General features: G+C 49.1%; 1 protein-coding gene across 2 annotated transcripts in view; it reads left to right on the top strand.

The window, feature by feature from the left end:
- Window positions 1-16,400, top strand: part of Znf395 (zinc finger protein 395) — a 40,057-nt gene extending 23,657 nt beyond the window's left edge. Inside the window, exons 2-10 of one of the 2 annotated variants that reach the window (XM_087912188.1) lie at window positions 2,501-2,765; window positions 4,040-4,245; window positions 6,381-6,490; window positions 8,813-9,051; window positions 9,595-9,695; window positions 10,463-10,763; window positions 12,318-12,410; window positions 13,274-13,377; window positions 13,646-16,400. In XM_087912188.1, coding sequence (XP_087768314.1) covers window positions 2,523-2,765; window positions 4,040-4,245; window positions 6,381-6,490; window positions 8,813-9,051; window positions 9,595-9,695; window positions 10,463-10,763; window positions 12,318-12,410; window positions 13,274-13,377; window positions 13,646-13,757 — 1,509 coding nt within the window. In that variant the 5' untranslated portion in view covers window positions 2,501-2,522 and the 3' untranslated portion in view covers window positions 13,758-16,400. The remainder of the gene's footprint in view (window positions 1-2,500; window positions 2,766-4,039; window positions 4,246-6,380; window positions 6,491-8,812; window positions 9,052-9,594; window positions 9,696-10,462; window positions 10,764-12,317; window positions 12,411-13,273; window positions 13,378-13,645) is intronic. The other variant, XM_087912187.1, reaches the window with a different exon arrangement.
- Window positions 16,401-17,865: the final 1,465 nt, after the last annotated feature.

Here is a 17,865-nt window from a genome sequence, read left to right on the forward strand (position 1 = left end):
TGTATATATAGTACAGTGTATAGTACAGTGTATGGTGGCGAAAACCGATTTCCCCATTCCCAGCAGGTATAGTTCACTTGTTAGCCTTTACCCTAATGGCTAGGTTTTCTTTCATTCATTCATCATTCATTTTAAAAAATATAACAAAACAAAATATAATAAGATAAAACAAAAACCTTCACATTGAAATTAGAAAGGACCAATCAGCGGAAGGAAAAGAGCCTAAGAGAAGGCATAAGAGAAGACACTCAGGAGTCCCATGGAAGCACTCACCGGGAAGCCATGATATTTCTGCAGGGGACCTGGTGTGGGCCCTGTGCATGCTACCCCAGACTCGTGAGCTCCTGTGAGCCACAGCCCTGTGGATTGAGAGGCCCTGTTTCTCTGGTGTCCTCCGTCCCCTCTGGCTCTTTCACTTTCTCCGCCTCCTCTTTTATAGCTGTTTTTTCCTGTCCTGGTTGTTGTAGACATGGTGGCAGACTTGGTGGCTAGTAGAACTTGCCTGGCTAGTTGGGAAAAGAAGCCAGGATGTGTGGGGAGGCTGTGGCGGGAGACCCAGACAAATCAGCCCCGACAAATCAGCCCCGAGGTACTTTTGTACCAGGGCAGAAAGTAAAGGCTTAGAGACTCATTCAAAGACAGTTGGTGCAAACAAGTATTTAAAGGGTATTTAGTGCTAGGAGATGCAGTTCACTGCATTTTTTTTAAGTGTGTGTGTGTGTGTGTTTGTAGGTCAGAGGACAACTTGTAGGAGTTGGTTCTACTGTGCAGGTCCTGTGGATTGAACTCGGGTCGCCAGGCTTGGTAGAAAGTGACTTTATCCACAGAGTTATCTCGATGACCCTGATAGGCTTCTGGTTATGGATTGGGAAGGAAGGGGAGGGAGAGGAGGAAGACGAATGTCCTGGAATCCCTTTTTGAGACATTCAGTTGGTGTGCAATTAGCCTGATGGTGTTCTGGGCTGGGGAAGCAGCAATTAGAATCAAGGTCCTGAAAACCCTGGAGTTCAAGGGCCCACCCCAGCCCATCCACACCTGTAATGTGCTTCCTGCCTAGTTGTTCTCAGCCAGATACCCACTGAACGGACAGAGACCTTGAACGGCAGAGACCAGAAGTCTGTGTGGAGACCCAGAGAGGCCCAGGACGGCTGGGGGAGTAGGGAAGTGCGAGTTGGCAGAGGCTGATCTTTCTTTGTCTATTTGATGATTTATTCTTTTTACCTTGTGCATACAAAGTGCTTTGCTTGTGTGTGTCTGTCTGTGCACTGTTTGGTGCTGGTGGAGGCCAGAAATAGGGCGTTGGATTCCCTGAAGCGGGAGTTATGGCTGTGGGCAACCATGTGGGTACTGGAACCAGGCGTGGTCTTCTGGAAGAGAAGCCGGCGCCTTTAACCCCTGAGCTACCTCTCCAGTCCTGGTGGTGTTAGTTTCTTGGTGGGTTTCCGAAGTTGTCTGCAGCTTGGGAGTCTGTGTATCCAACAAAAGTGCTCAGTGCTGATCTGGGGATATCATGTGGACGAGCCTCACTAAGGAAGCAAGGCTGTCTGTGTGTGCGGGGGCTCGGCTCGGCGATTGCACGATGAAAGCAAAGTAGCTGAGACAGCAAAATGGGACTCGTCCTTCCAGGAAGTAATGGGGGAATTTGTTAAACAGCAGCTTACACCTGCCTAGAAAGTCCTGGTGGCTGTTTTTATAGGTCAACACTTAACGATGGAGGAAAAACTTAGCCGCCACATGAAGTAAAATCAGCTTACTAGTTTAGTTTTTATAGAAATAAAGTGTGGCAGAGCTGGGTGAAGAAGCTCATTCTTGTGATCCTAGCAATTAGGGCGCTCAGGCAGGAGGATTGCCACAGGTCAAGGCCAGATTGATGTAAGTTCCAGGCCAGCCATAGCTACCTAGCAAGACCTTGTCTCAGCAGCAAAACAAAATAAGAACAGAAAGTACGCGAGTGAAGTTGTAGAAGAAGGAGTGGGATGTTTTTAGCGGAAAAAAAATTGGAGTCAGGGCTGGGGATGTAGCTCGGTTGGTAAAGTGCTTACTTAGCGTGCACGGAGCCCTGTTTGTCCTCCAGCATCACATAAGATGGGCATGGTGGTGAATACTTGGGAGTTGGGGGCAGGAGGGTCAGCACTCTAAGGTCATCCCCAGCTGTGTAGGAAGTTTTGGCCTGAGCTATATGAAACAGGAGTCTTAAAAAAAAAAACAATAAAAATAAGAAAATGGGAGCGGAAAGGAGTGGGTATCTTTGGGAGGCAGGGTCACAAATGATTTTATTTTCTTTTAGTTTCTCAATATTTTTTACATGACCTCCTAGAAATAGGTATTAATTTTCTCTATAAAGAAAAGATAGAGCCAACAGGATGCCTCAGCAGGTAAAGCAGCTTGCCTGCAAGTCTGATGTCCTGAGTTTATCCTTGCAACCTACGTGGTAGAGAGAGAGAGAGAGAGAGAGCGAGCGAGATTATTCACTGACACACTGATACTCTTGTCTCCTCAGCAGACGAAGCCGAGTGTCCAGCATGCTGTCCCGACGCCTTGGTAAGCGCTCCCTCTTGGGAGCCCGGGTATTGGGACCTAGTGCCTCTGAGGTGCCACTGGGGGCCAGCCTGCCCTTGGAGCCACAGGTAGAAGTGCCGGAAGGAGCCGCACCCCAGCCCTCACTCACCTCTAAGGACCCTGTGTGCCAGGAGCAGCCCAAGGAGGTCCTCAAGACTCTGGGAACCTCAGGCCACCCACAGGTGGCCTTTCAGCCTGGACAGAAGGTAGGTTGATGCTAACATGGATGCTAACATGGATGCTTTCTGAGGATTGGCAGACTAGCGGTACCTAAGTGATGGGCTGGAAGTCCTATAAACTGGGGCTCTAGACAGAGACTATGCTGTCATTTCAGACCAGGGCGTCTCCATGATTGCCATGTGGAGGAGAAAGTAGCCAGGCATTCTGGGATGCTCAGAACCTCAGGTCAAAGCATAGCCTCAGCTCAGTGGCTTCTTGTCTGCCTGCCTCAGTTCACAAATTTAGGCAGCCAGGAGAAGGACCTTCAGCATAGGCGCCAGAGAAGAGGTATGCAGAAGCTACAGATGGAGGTGTAGTCCAGATCTGATAAGAACTGGTTTTTTTTTTTTCTTGCATCCCCTCGTCATGGCTGGGCCCTTGGTCACCTAGGCCTGATTTATCACTAGATCTAGATTTACAGGGCTTCTGCCATTACCTTCTCCAGGGTCCACCTACAGAGACTTGGCCTTTATCTTCCGTGAAGCTTGGTGTCCCCTAGACCTTTCCTTATGAGATATGGTAGCTTTTCAACTTCAGGTATCTTAATGAGAGAGCAGCCTGCCCCTCTCTCTTTCTAGTGCATACTGGGGAGAATGGAACTTAGAGCCCTCCAGAAGAAAAACATTGAATCAGAGGTATTTAAGAGTTCAGAGGCAAGGAGAGGGGCATGAATAACTGAAGAATGTGTATAGATTTAGGGTTCAGAGAAACCCCAGGAGCTGTCCTGCTCACCGCCTTCTAGGGTGGAAAGTGTATGCGAAGCTATACGAGGAAGGTTTGATCCCGTGTGGCTAGCCTGAGTGCTTGGGTGGGCAGCAGGTGTCTGGGAATCTCTGCTCTCTCCTGGCCCATTCAGGTGGCTATAATGGAATACCCAAGGAAGGAAAATGTGTAGACAGTAGTTCATTTGGCTCAAACTTCTGGAAACAGGGAAGTCTGTGAGGAGGATGAGGATCGGAGACTGCAAGGGTCTACACCTTGGTGTACCACAGTTCACACTCTGGATAACCCTGTCCTGTTGTGACAGGCTGTTGAGAGAGCAGCAGTTCTCATGATATCCACTCACACTACGCCCCACTTCCTGACCCTGGTCTTGGGGATTAAGTGTCTAACGTGCACACTGGGGGTGTCTACCAGATCTTAGCACGCACACATTAGAGATGAGCGTACCAAAGCACAGACTGCAGCAGGCAGCCTGATTCCCGGCACCGAGATCTCTACGGGCCCTGAGTGTTGACCACGGGCCATCATTCCCCTGCAGGTCTGTGTGTGGTATGGGGGTCGGGAGTGCAAGGGCCTGGTGGAGCAGCACAGCTGGCCCGAGGACAAGGTGACCGTGCGACTGCTGGACCAGAAGCTGCAGATTTGCTGTAGAGTGGAAGAGGTGTGGCTGGCAGAGCTGCAGGGTACCACATCCCAGGTGCCAACCTACAGACCCGTGTCTAGGAACATCGATGTCCCGAAGAGGTTTGTAGGGGTGGTGAGGGTTATAGATACGGGCTGGGACGTGTGGGGTCTTGGGTACCTATTTGGTGGGATGGTGACGCTAGAGAGAGAAGAAGCATCCTTTGAAGGAAGCCTAGGTAACACCCTTCCTTCTCCAAAGCTCTCTTAGGGGTTACGTTGCATCTAGTTGGTTTGGTGAAGATTTAAACTCGGCTCCTAATTTTTCATAAGGAGAGACCAGAACAGATGAGACAAAGTGCCAGCACTGGCTCCATAAGTGCGGAGACAAATGATTTCAGCCTTGTGGGCCAAACAGACTCTATCATTGCTACTTGGTGCAGCAGCCATAGCCATAAAAAGCCTGTAGGCATGCCGTGCGCCAGTGAAAACCAATCAGAGTCCCCAAACTTTCCTGTGATTCACTATCATTTGTTTGCATCATCTCTCAAGGAGTGAAATGCTTTTGATTCTGAAGTAGCCTTTGAAAAGGTAAAGCCCTCCTTTCTTGGCTTAAAACTGGACAGGCGGGCAGCAGGCTGTGTCTGATTCTTCACTTGGGTGCTAAGAACCTTGGGGTAAAGAATAGATATCTACTTCGGAGCTTAATGGTAGGGTGTGCCCTGGGACTGTAGATCCTGATGTGCACCTAATGGTCTATCTATATTGATCTTTTAAGATTTAAAAGGAAAGTCTGGGACTGGGAAATGGCTCGGTATGTCTGAAGTGTTTTCTGCGCAAGTCCAACAACCTGAGTTCACTGCCTGGGACCCCTGTAAAGGTAGCAGGAAGAGCCGACTCCATAGAGCTTTCTCTGACCCCCACGTGTGTGCCAAGGCATGAGTACACTAAAGCTCACACAGCGTGCACAAACCCAATAATAATAAATAAAAATGAAAAGCAAGAAACTTGGCCAGCTGAGGCTGTTTTACATGCAAGATATGTAAACAGCTAAACTCTATTCCACCCAGTTCTGTGGGTGTGGGGGCTGTTGGTAGACCAGACGGTTTAAAACCTTTTTTTTTAAAATTACATGAGTGTAATTTAAATTAGTATGTGTGCATGCTAGGGTGCACCTGTGGATGCCAGAGGATGACTTTCAGGAGTCAGGTCTCTTCTCCTCTCTGGGTACTGTGCATTGAACTCAGCTAGCCAGGCTTGGCTGCAAGCCCTTTTAACCACTGAGCCATCTTGCTGGCCCAGCAGAGACCCACTGTTTTAAGACCAGAGGGACAGCATTTCCAATCATGTATCCAGTGGAAGGCCAGCAGAGAACTTATTTCTCTATTCTGAGGAAGTGAAAACACAAAGACCTTGTAATGTTTAATATGTTGACGGCTTTGGTCCATCTGGTCAAACCCAGCTGCACAGTTTGGTAGACGCGGTGAATAAATATGGGTGAATATAGTCCTTTGACATAGGCAAGCCACTGACAGTTGATTATATTCTAATTCCCCCCAAATACTTTAGATTTCGGATCATGCTTATTTTACTTACAAATCGTGTAACTATGGATTTAAAGGAGAGGGGGAATAAAAGCACATGTAAAATTCTGTGCAGCCTGTTTAAAGCGTAGAGCTTAACAGTGTGAGATGGTTTCATCTGGTTATTTATTTTACCCTGGTTTGTTTGCTCACTGACTTATGTAATAGGTTCTGTTGACATTCAGAAGCTAACAGAATGCCGTGTTTATTTTGGCAGAGGGGAGAGAAAAATCCATTAGTGTAATTGTTTCCTCTTAAATTTGAATATAAGGCAGGGGAAGGAGGTAGCTTTAGATTCCAGTGGGCAACCTTTATTCCCGTGCTTCATCTTAGCATTCTGACTCTTCTCTCCACTCCCAAATTAAATGTTCCGTTTCAAGTTATAGGGTTAGAAGGAGGGTTGGGGAGAGCGGTACTATCTCAGGTGTTGGCCCTGGTTTAAGCATGGGGGGGCACCTGCTCATCCTGGGCTCCTTGAGACACCACCCAGAACAAGCACTTTTTCACGTTTGTTGCTTTACTTTCCACTGAACTCATGCTGGTTGCTTGGGTGGGAGATCTGAGGGGACAGCATAGCAGTGTCAGGGGACCCCATGAAAATAAGTGGACATGGAAGCTTCATCTGTGGGCTTGGCGGGCCAGGAAGTAACGTGCCCCCCACCCATTTGACTCCAGGAAGTCGGATGCTGTGGAGATGGACGAGATGATGGCCGCAATGGTGCTGACGTCTCTGTCTTGCAGTCCTGTCGTGCAGAGTCCTCCTGGGGCGGAACCCATCTTCTCTGGTGAGCAAGCGGGGTTGCACCGGTTCCTGGTCTGGCAGAGGCTCACGACCGATGCTCTTTCTTTCCAGCTTCTGCTAGGGTTCTGGGGCTCTCAGGACTGTTGGGCAGGAGCTCAGGTTCCTCATCAGAGCAGAAAGTCCTTGGGGTTTTGTCACAGTGACTGAACTTAGACTCAGCCAAGACGAGCACTCAGGCAAGTTCCCTGGGAGCCTGGACAGGGCCTGCAGGGACGTTTATTTAGTTCGCAAAAGCAGAACCATGCTTGGCAGTCCCCCTAGTGGTTTCCCGTGATCAATACTCACTTCTCGGTGAGTAAGTCAGCCTCGTAAGTTAGCATGGGTTTTCAGGCCAAATATCTGAGCTCAAGTCTCAGGTATGGTTGCTCTCTATAAACCAATAGTAGAGTGGGTAAAGGTGCTTGCTGCCAAGCCTGACAGCCTGTTTGATCCCTGGGACCCACATGGTGGAAGAAAAGAATCGACTCCCCTAAGTTATCCTCTTACCTCCACTTATGCACCACGACACACACACACACACACACACACACACACACACACACTGTAATAAAAAGTCCCTAGTCATATGACTTCAGATTTATAGATGCAAACAGAATTCTTCTGGTTATAATCCCGAGATGCTTTCCCAACACTTGGGAGGGCAGCATCAGAAAAAGCACTGCAGAGCAGGTCTTTCGACAAGATGTTACATTAGTGGAAATTCCTTATCTGCCGGTCCTAAAAGCTATGTGAAAGTCTGTAGGAGAATATGGAGCTCGTTCTAATTCATGCTGAGAGAAAAGTGGCCTTTGCAAGTGTCCCACACCAGTCATCTCCTTTGAAAGCCAATTTAATTATTCCATCCAGAGGCTATTGCCACGCTTTGGGACACCTAGTGGTGAACCCCAGCAGTGCAGCTGCTTTACTGTGCACCAAGAAGACCCAGATCAGGGATGCTAAATTCTTAAAAAGCCCAAGAAGTTGAATCAACAGATTCAGGAAAGGAGCTGAAGGGGGTGGGGGAGACAAGGCTGCTGTTTCCTCTTGGGCCCATGTTCATGGGTCCATGATCAGTTGCTTTGGATGCTTCTCGAGTTCTACCCTGAACATTTCCTATTTTAAACTCTGTGAGTCGCGATGGGAATCTCTCAGTTTCCAGGAAGAGCAAGTGATGAGAGTTTTAAGGTTGGGCAGGGGTACCTGGGGAGGAGGGGTTCCTTATCCAGCATCCCATTTGGGCAGGCGTCTCCTGGAAGTAAAGAGAACCTTGTTTGGAAACATGGAACCCTGGAGTTGGCCCAGCCTTCAGATCTGTCCCGATTCCTTAGGGTGTGGCAGAGTGTCTTCAGGCCTAGGGTCAGGAGACTCTGAATGTCTGGATAGGAGCTGTGCTGCTGGGAGCATAAGTTTTTTTGTTTTTGTTTTTCTATCTTTCTTGCTGTTCCTGTGTATTAGACTTTCAGATCATCTTATGCGATCAATTAACTTGGGTTTGAAGGCAAGACACAAGAGAGTCCAGCTTGAGACTGAAGCAGCCTACAGACCCATCAATCAAAAAAGTAAAAAAAAAAATAATAATCTAGGTTTGGGGTTTCACTCAGTATTAGAGTGCTTGCCTAGTATGAACAAGGTCTCACAATTAAAGAAAAAAAGTAAAAAATATTTTTTAATATTAACAATTTAAAGTATTAAATATTGAAATTTAAAATATTTTTAAATTAATAATCAAAGACAAACGAAGCATAAAAATCCCACTTACCATTTGTATTCTTCCCCTGGGACGTCGGAGTTTGAGGGGGCAAACTCTGTGGTCAGTGCAATGACTGGCCAGACACCAGGGCCTCCATCAGGAAGTTCTGAGCGGTTTCTTTGCCTCACAGACCTTCATGCCCTTGTCCAGGTGGGAGTGACTGAAAAGCACTTTTCAGGAAACCTATCAAGAAGATATCCCCATGCTGCTATCGATGTGTGGATATTCTCAGCCAGGCTGGAACTAGCAGCGTTCCCTCCTTTTAGCATGTACAGCATGAACTAGGTTTTCATTACATTCTTTTTATTGAACTTCAGTGAGACCTAGTGGCAGTATGCGTGTGGTGGTCAGTGCTGACCCATGTGGCCATGGCAGAAAATGTCCACCAGGCAGAGCAGTTATAGCACCAAAAATTGCCACAGCATTTGCACCTCCTCCGTCTTGTAGCTCAGGAAAAAATTTCTTCAATAATTAAAATTTTAATAATATTTTGATTTTCACCATTTGCTTGCTCCCTTCTTTTCTCTGTTCCTGGGGACAAGCCTCCTGAGTGTCCTTTTATCTCTCTCTGGCTAGTTTCCCGTGCAGCCTGCGGTGACCCGTGGAAGGAGAGCGGTGATGTATCAGACAGCGGCAGCAGCACTACCAGCGGGCACTGGAGCGGGAGCAGTGGAATCTCCACCCCCTCGCCTCCCCACCCTCAGGCCAGCCCCAAGTACCTGGGTGACGCCTTTGGGTCTCCCCAAACCGATCATGGCTTTGAGACTGATTCCGACCCATTCCTGTTGGATGAACCAGCCCCACGCAAGAGGAAGGTAGGTGACCGGTGAGCACGTGGGGACAGCCATCTCCAGGGGAGCAGGAATTCCATGGGTCCTGGGCGTTTCTAGTTTTCCTTTGTGGCACCCATTGGTGAAGTCCCTAGATTGAGGCTGGTTCCTTTTCCTTTTTTGGGGTGTGTATGTTTGTGGGTGAGCATGCACCTGGAGGCCAAAGATCAACCTCAGGTATTGTCTTGAGGTTCTGTTCATCTCTCCCACCTTACGCCATCTTAGTGTTTGAGATAGGCTCTCACTGGTCTAAAGCTCACCAAATAGGCTAGGATCTACTGTCTCTGCCACTAGTTGATATCACAAGTGTATGCTGCTGCTGCTGCTGTGTGTGTGTGTGTGTGTGTTTACTAGGTACTCTCAAGTTCTCTTGTGGATGTTTCTATGCTATCTGGGGGCCCCCTACCTGGAGGTTTTTCTTTTGGGTCTGGCAGAGGATGGCAGCCAGCTGAAGTCCTCATCAGGTGATGAGAGAGGCGAGGGAGAGAATGCACATACCCCTGTTACTAAGACTTCTTTCTCTCCTAGAACTCCGTGAAAGTGATGTACAAGTGCCTGTGGCCCAGCTGTGGCAAAGTTCTGCGCTCCATCGTGGGCATCAAACGGCACGTGAAAGCCCTCCACTTGGGGTAGGTCCAGAGCTCAGTGCCTCTTGCCTAAGGTGCCTGTTAGGTGTGTCTCCACCCTGCTAACTCCACAGGACTCACAGCCCAGAAGATTTCTAGTGAAATGGCTTGCTACAGGCACTGCCCAGTCCCCCTCCCTGATCACTGAATGTATGATGCCTTCACTGGGCAGGGAGACTCTATATCGTGGTCAGTGTTGGTGCTGTTGCCAGAGAGTTAGCTCTGTGTGTCTTGTGGTGGTATCTTCCTACCTGGTGTAGGAAGCAAGATGTTTCAGTTCTGGGTAGAAATAGAACGGTTTGGTTTAGTCACTGGTGAGATTCTGTGGCTTAGGCTTAATGGCCAAGTTTTACTTCTGCTTCTGTAGATGGAAGTTAGGTCTATATCAGTGCCGTGACACCAATGTGAGGGCCTCATCTCTGGACAGAACCCTCAGGGCAGCTCCTCTGGCATCTACTGCCTCACAGGATGCGAGAGCATGCTGTAGATGGGATGAGCCCCAAGAGGGCCCATAACAGGACTAGGTCTGTATTCATACATGTTTGCTGTTGTGTGAGCCCTCGTGCCGGGAAGAACAGCTTCCATGGGTGGGCAATTCTAATCCCTTATGATAGCCTCTGAGCGCAGGGCTCCTGAGTATTTTCTTGGGTACCCTCCCCCAACTTCCTGGGTGGGCACAAGCGGTCTCTTCCTCCTTGTACCTTTCTCTTCTCTGGCTTCAAACTAAGGCAGCATGTCCTTAATGATGGTCGAATATCTGCTCCACACAGGGACACTGTGGACTCTGATCAGTTCAAGCGGGAGGAAGACTTTTACTATACAGAGATGCAGATGAAGGAAGAATCTGCTCTGGCTGTGGCTGCTCCCCCCACCCCTGGAACACCCAACGGCGAGCCGGCCCCCACCTCCCGTGTGACCAGCCCGTCCCTTGCTGCTCTTTCATTGCCTCCACCCAAAGTCCAGTCCTCTGGCCCCGAACACTCTGGCCTGGAGTCTCCCCTGCCTTCAGTTGCACTCAGCAAGTCAGCTCCTGGCTCCTTCTGGCACATTCAGGCTGACCATGCATACCAGGTTTGGAACAGTCATATGTGGGGGCTTAGCCTGGGATCTCAGTGGTCACTGCTGTCGGAGCGCAGGCCTCGGTGCACCTTGATTAAGACGGAGCCTTTGGCTGAGTTGTTAATCTTACTTCCACAGAAAAGGAAAAGGAAAGGCTGGGATGTAGGCCAGTTGGTAGAGTTGCTTACTGAGCATGCGCAGGGCCCTGGGTCGCTCTGAGCATAAACCCAGTGTAAGGCACACACCTGCAATCCTAGCCCTCAGGGTGGAGACAGGAGGAATAGGAGTTCAGGGTCATCCTTGCCTACACGGGGAAGTTTAGAGCCAGCTTGGGCTACGTGTAAACTCTGTCTCAAAATCAGCAGCAACAAACAAAACTGCTCTGACACCCAGTGCGAAGAGCAGCGCATGTCAGGATGTGAACTGAGAGCTGTCACTTCCAAGACCTGCTAGAAGAGTCGACAGGGTCATGCAGGGCTTCCCAGGCAACTCTTTAGCTCTGAGCAATGTCTTACATTGAATGGTGCTGCTCTGAGCACCTACCGGATGTCAACACTGGGTTAGGTAAGCCTTCCTGTTAGACTGGGGCGTGACTTCATGATGTGCATGGTGGAGTGGGGTTGGCGATGAGGCTTTGGCTAGGACTAATTATAAGTTGTCAAAGGGCCATTTCCTTGAGACACAGGAAGGCACGGCATAGGCCCAAGGGAGACAACTCCATCATTCTCTTGGGCCTGGGGAAGTTGTCATGTGGAGGATGGCAGCGTCATTTAGAATGACCTTCACCCTGCAAGCAAGGCTCCTATTCCCGTATGCTGGTTTAGTTTATAGTTTGACTTGAACAGACCTGACCAGTTTGCAAGTTAGTAAATAAAAAGTGATGCTTCCGGCCAGGTGTGCTTGTCACACTTATAATGCTGGCACCTGGGAGGTCAAGGTCAGCTTGGGCTACACAGTAAAGACAAAAATACCAAAACAACAAAACAAATCAAAATAAAGCAAAACCCCCAGACCAATGATACGTTCAGTGAGGAAAAAGTACCAAGTAAGCAGGCTATCCTCATTAGAATCCGTGGTCCCTTAGTGTGTGTTTGTCTGAGGTTCAGCCTTAGCTGACTTTGTAGCCAGTACTGTTGTTAGAGATAGACCTAAATCAGACATCCCTGCCTGTACCTGAGGAGTTGCCTGGTAGTTCTCTGTCCTTTCTCGGAAATACTACTCAGACTTAGAGGGCTTTGGAGTTTTTGCCTGAAGCACGTTCTCCATAGGTGATCCAGCCACTGACTACCGCCCTGTAAGAACTAAATCATGGGGTTGGCATGTAAGCAGCCCCAAAGGGAGGGTTACAGAGTAAGGTGAGCACCTCTCAGGAAGAAGGAGGCTGTGCTGATGATGGATTAGATGGCTTTGAGGCTGCTTGTGGGAAAACCTATCTGGCTGTCTTGGTGTTTCCCAGGCTCTTGCCTGGGCAGAGCTCCTCCTTCTGTTGCTAATGGGAAGTCACGGGAACCTGAGGCAGTTGCTTCCCGAGTTGGAGCACAGACTAACACACTCTTGTCTCTGCAGGCTCTGCCATCCTTCCAGATCCCCGTCTCTCCCCACATCTACACCAGCATTAGCTGGGCTGCTGCCTCTACCACCACCTCCCCCCTCTCTCCGGTGAGTGTGAGCTTCAGTACCTCCAAAGCTCTTGCATACACCCCCAGGGCTGGGGGGACACAGCGCATGACTGAACTGCCTGCCTCTGTCCCTATACTTCATAAAGATCATCGTGTATCTGTCTACAGCTCCTCTCAGTAGCTAGAAGGGGTCTTCACGGGGAGTCAGGGTGGAGTAGTTCCTTCCTTAGAAATGTACTGGACAGGGCTGGAGAGATGGCTCAGAGGTTAAGAGCATTGCCTGCTCTTCCAAAGGTCCTGAGTTCAATTCCCAGCAACCACATGGTGGCTCACAGCCATCTGTAATGAGGTCTGGTGCGCTCTTCTGGCCTTCAGGCATACACACAGAAGGAATATTGTATACACAATAAATAAATAAACAAATAGAAATGTACTGGACAAGGCTAAGCTCACTCCCTTGCTCTGTGGGTGTCTGTGAGTGCTTGTTAGAGTTCTGACGATGCCTAGATAAAAGGAAGGGAGAACAAGAAGGAAGACCCCTCGGAGGCTATGTGGGCCGCACCAGAATGAACTTGTTCTGAGCTGAAATAGATTGGAAGTCATTAGAACCACATATGGGTGACTCTAATTTCAAGTGTCTGCCCCAGAGAAGTATCACATGTGGCAGAACCTAGTGGACAGAAGGTGTCACTAAGGCAGTACAATGCTTCCATTTACACCTTTAAACCTTAAGGGTGACTCCTGTCTCTGGCCCTGACCTGACCCCATCTGTTGAGAATGTCCTCCTAGGGGAGGCTGCATGGTCCCCTGTACCAGCACCTGCTGTGGGGCTCAGGGAGGCATGCATGTCAGCCCAGGGAGCAGTCTCATGTTCACGGCTGTGCTCGTTCCCCTCATGCCCAGGTCCGGAGTCGGTCACTCAGCTTCAGCGAGCCCCAGCAGCCGCCGCCCACAGTGAAGTCTCACCTGATTGTCACCTCCCCACCCCGGGCTCAGAGCAGCTCCAGGTGAGCCATCTCATCCTTAGCCTTGGGGTTTCTGCCCTCGTCAGTACTGGGGATAAATCGACCCAACTGTAGTGTCCAGGGTTAGTCCCCAGACAGAGGCCATACTGGTGAAACTGGTTCCTTTTCCCTGAGTCTCTGACTGTGGGTACCACCAACTTCTGCCAGATGCCACCCCTCCTAGTTCTTGCATGCTTGCCTACTTACGCATGGCCGTCAGCCGGGTCTAACCTCCATTGCCTGACGCCACCCTCATTTCATTCCTTGTCAGGAAAGCCCGTGGAGAAGCCAAGAAGTGCCGTAAGGTATACGGCATAGAGCACCGGGACCAGTGGTGCACAGCCTGCCGGTGGAAGAAGGCCTGCCAGCGCTTCCTGGACTGAGCCTGCCTCTCCCAGCCCCACTCCTCACCCTGCCTGGCAACCAGGAAGTCTCAGCAGAACACAGAAATGTGGAGTGGATGTGGGCAGCTGGGACTCCTTTGGCTAAGATTTAACACTTAAAAACACTTTCTCCCCCTTGTGGGAATGTTTTATTTTAAAAAAAAACAAAAAAACAAAAAACAGAAAACAAAAAAAAAAAAGAAAGAAAGAAAAGAAAATATTTTTCCCCCTAAAATAGGAGAGAGCCAAAATTGACCAAGGGTATTCTGCAGCGAACCAGAGACCAAAGAATTATTCTCCCCCCCCCCCCCCCCCGCCCTCTTGGGGACTAGTTTGTGTGCAGCAAAAGTAGGCCAGAATGCCTTGCCCGTTTTTGTCTGAGCTGGTGAAGCCTTTGCTCCTTTAACTATTCCAGAATGAACTGTGAGCAAAATGAATTTCCTTTTCTTAGAAAAAAGAAAAGCCCTTTCTGGCAGGTGGATGACCCAGGGAGCAGTAGCAGGGCTCCGAGAAAAGCAGGCGGCCGGCTGTACTTGGCGAGATGCGGGGTTACTTCTGTTGGAGCAGCCTCTGGGGACGGAAGAGGGACACCCTTTTATGGTGTCAACGTTTGGATCTGGGCCCCCTCAGATGTTGGGTTGCTTGTTAGTAAACCTGTGGCTTCTTCTCAAAGCCTGTCCCCCAAAACACTGAGCCAAAAGGCTAACATGAATTAAGTTTGAGAATGTGGCCTTGAAACACTACCCGTGAGCATCCTTCCAGCTCTGAGAGGAAGTGTGGAGGTCTCCACAGAAACTCTGCTCCCGCCAAGTAAAGTCCTTCCTGAGGCCTCTTCCCTCTAGTGCCACAGAGGCTTTAGAATGTCTGGTCCTGTCTGCGGTGGGAGTCTTTGATGGTGAAGCCTTCTTTCCCGAGCGGGCTCTGGGAGATCCTAGCAGACTCTGCCTGTGCCTGCTGAACATGACTTCCCGGACCCAGCGTTTGTGGACTGAAGTCCCAGGTGTCACGGGCTCAGGGAGTTCCACCAGGCCACCTCTCCAGGGACTGAGCAGTTGTTACAGAGACCATCCTGACCACTGAGGCTCCACTGGTGACATTAATTACATGGGAAACACACGTCTGCTTTTCAGTCTGAGACACACTAAGTACACTTAAGAACCTAAGAGATTGTGTATGTGATGTGAAGGCCGCAGTGGTAGCCTGGGCTGCTGACGGAGGGAAGAGACACTAGTGTCCTTGGTAGGGATTTGCTTTTATGACAAACCCAGCCAGCCAGAGGCGGCCCTGGGTCCTTCTGCCGCTTCAACCTTATGGATAATTAAAAGCTGGCAGCAGAAGTCTCTTTTCTATCCTCACTTCCCATGATGCTCAGCTTCCAATCTTTCTGGGGAGGGGCGGGGACTATAGAGACAGAGAGAGAAAGTTTCTGGGCACATAGAGACCCCACCAGGAAACTCTCCTCTCCCCTTCTTAATCCTAGTGTGGACTAAGCCTCAACTTCAGCAGAGGCATTGTAATCCCCCAGCCTCGGTTTGAAGCGTGCAGATGTAACTGACCACAATAATTTTCTCCATTCGAAGCAGGCTTCCTATGCCATTGGCTTGCCAGGCAGAGAAGGAGGAGGAAAAGGAAAAAGAAAAAAGAAATAGATGGGATGGCTTAGAAACCGAGAGAGTTTTGATTTTGTTCAGTTCTGTTTTATTCCGTTTCTGTGCAGCCTTCCATGTTGGCGATTGTTCTCTCTCTTCTGGCGGTGGTGGCCTCCCGCCCACCGTTACCTTGCCCCCTCCTCCCCCGTGCTCCTTCATCTTGATGCTTTCATGTTGGTTCCCGACACATGGTCTGGCTTTGGGTTTGAAGGACAAGGGTGGCTTGTGAGCACACCCAGTCGTCAGGCCCACTTCCTTCATCTCTGTCTCCCTGCCTCCCAGCCCCATGGGTTTGGAATCTGACTGGGTGAAGGTACCACAGGTGTGCTTCTGAAACCAACAGGACCTAGTTTGCAAGCAGTTGTCCTGGAAACTGTCTAGCCGTGTTTCCGTTATTCAGAGCGCTCTCAGAGTTCCTTTCAGACTTGGTGCCATGTTGGGACCAGCCTCAAGTGAGTCTGCACCGTTCTGCGAGTCCAGGGTTACTGTCTGTGGCCAGCCGAAGTCTCAGGTACAGAGCCAAAGGGCTCTCCGGTAACATAGGCTTGGATCAATGATAAGGCTTTTAACCTGGCCCTGAAAGTAGTGTTTGCCACTTCTGACAGTGCTGCGAGCAATGACTGCCTTGTCACAGTGAGTGTATAGCTCAATGCCTTAGAGGACCCTGTGAAATTAGATATGGAAACGGATTTGGTGGAAGAAATCTGTTTTGTTGCTTTCTGGCCACCCCAGGTTCTGACTTTACCAGGGACAAAAAAATAAATAAATAAAAAATAAAAGTTAAAAAAAGATTAAAGCAAAACAAGAAGGGAGAAGAATCCCATCTGTGAATTTGTCTTATCTGCGCTTCTTCCCCTCCCCCACCCCAGCCCCGCTGTCTTCCAAGTATTATTTTTACTGTTAAGATTTTTTTTAAATGTGAAATGAAATGTAATGTTTTTACAGCAATGATATGAAATATATTTTATAAGGAATAAAATGGTACATTGTCTGACTAGAGTGTGCCTGCACTGAGTTCTTTACTGTTCCTATGATAAGTTGCACATGGTATCACGTGACACTGTGGGCACCGAGACCATTCACTTATAATTTCAGTCGCTTGGTAGGAAGTGCAGCTCAGTGGAGGAGCACATGTGTGGCTCTAGGTTCAAAGTCATAAAACAAATTCAAGCAGGTCATATTTACCAGGGAGCAGGCCGAGCGCTGATGGCAGGGGTGCTCAGCCTTCCTAATGCAATTCTTTAACACCGTCCTCCATGTTGGGACCTCCAGCCATAAAATATTTTCGTTGATACTTCATAACTGCACTTTTGCTGCTGTTATGAATTGTAAGTATCTGATATGCAGGCTATCTGATATGCGACTCCCAAAGGGGTCATGTCCCTTTGAGAACAGCTGCTTTAACAGATGAGACATGGAGGTTGACTATCTTGCCAAGGGTACGGACTGGGATAGGGTGGGGGGGATGGCATTAGTATTGTAATCTGGGCAGTGAATATTTTCTATGACTTACATTCATTTTCAAAAGAGGACGTATTTTAGGCATATTTTTATGCCTGCTGGAGAGTGGACTGGGAACTTAGGAGAAAATAAATCACATTCTATATATTCATCGGCTTTTCCTAGCTATAATAAAACACCTGAGGTGGGCTAACTTTGAAAGCAAGAGGTTTAGAGGCTGAAAGACCAAACACTATGGTGCAGGGTCTTGCACTGAACACGTCACCTCCCGGAACAGGTGGCAGTGTTGGGAACTCATACCAACGGAGGGATCACAGTGTGAACATAGGAAGCCAGAGAGGCTGGGGTCCCTTCCTCAGGCACCACCTCCCACTGCCACCCTGAACATCATGCCTCCAATACATCAAGGCACATGAAGATTGGGGACCTCCCCAGACATGTCAAACCATAGCACGGTGTCTACAGAAGGGGTTCTCTGTGTAGTCTCTGCAGGGCATTGACTTTCACAGGTTGTGGACAGATGCTAGCTAAGCTGGCTTCTGTTGGCAGGGTCCTAGAAGCAGAAAGATCCCCCCCTGCACACACACACACACACACACACACACACACACACATTGGCTTATTCAACTTTAATCATTCCAAGAGCCTATCAAACCAGGCTACAGGAAGTTGTGGGGAATGTGTTCAAATGTTCAAAGGACATTCGGAGTATGAAGGGGGTTGTGTTGCCCTTGTAAGAACTATCTGGTCCCCCTCCCCCGGTATTCCTTATGCAGTCCAGCATGGCCTCTCCTTGCCTCTTGAGAGCTGAGATTACAGGTGTACACCACCCTGCTCAGCTCTTAGATTTTAAGGGGGTGGATGGCGTGTGGAAAGGAGACCTAGGATATTTTATTTTATTTCATTTTGTATTAACCTGGCCTCCTGTTCAGGAAAGGCAGGAGCTGGAGTGTGTGCCTGCTGGAAGAGAGAGCCAGAGGAGTGGAGAGCTGCTTCTG

Source organism: Myodes glareolus, chromosome 12, assembly GCF_982192425.1.
Source record: "Myodes glareolus chromosome 12, mMyoGla1.1, whole genome shotgun sequence".
NCBI classification, from domain to species: Eukaryota; Metazoa; Chordata; class Mammalia; order Rodentia; family Cricetidae; genus Myodes; species Myodes glareolus.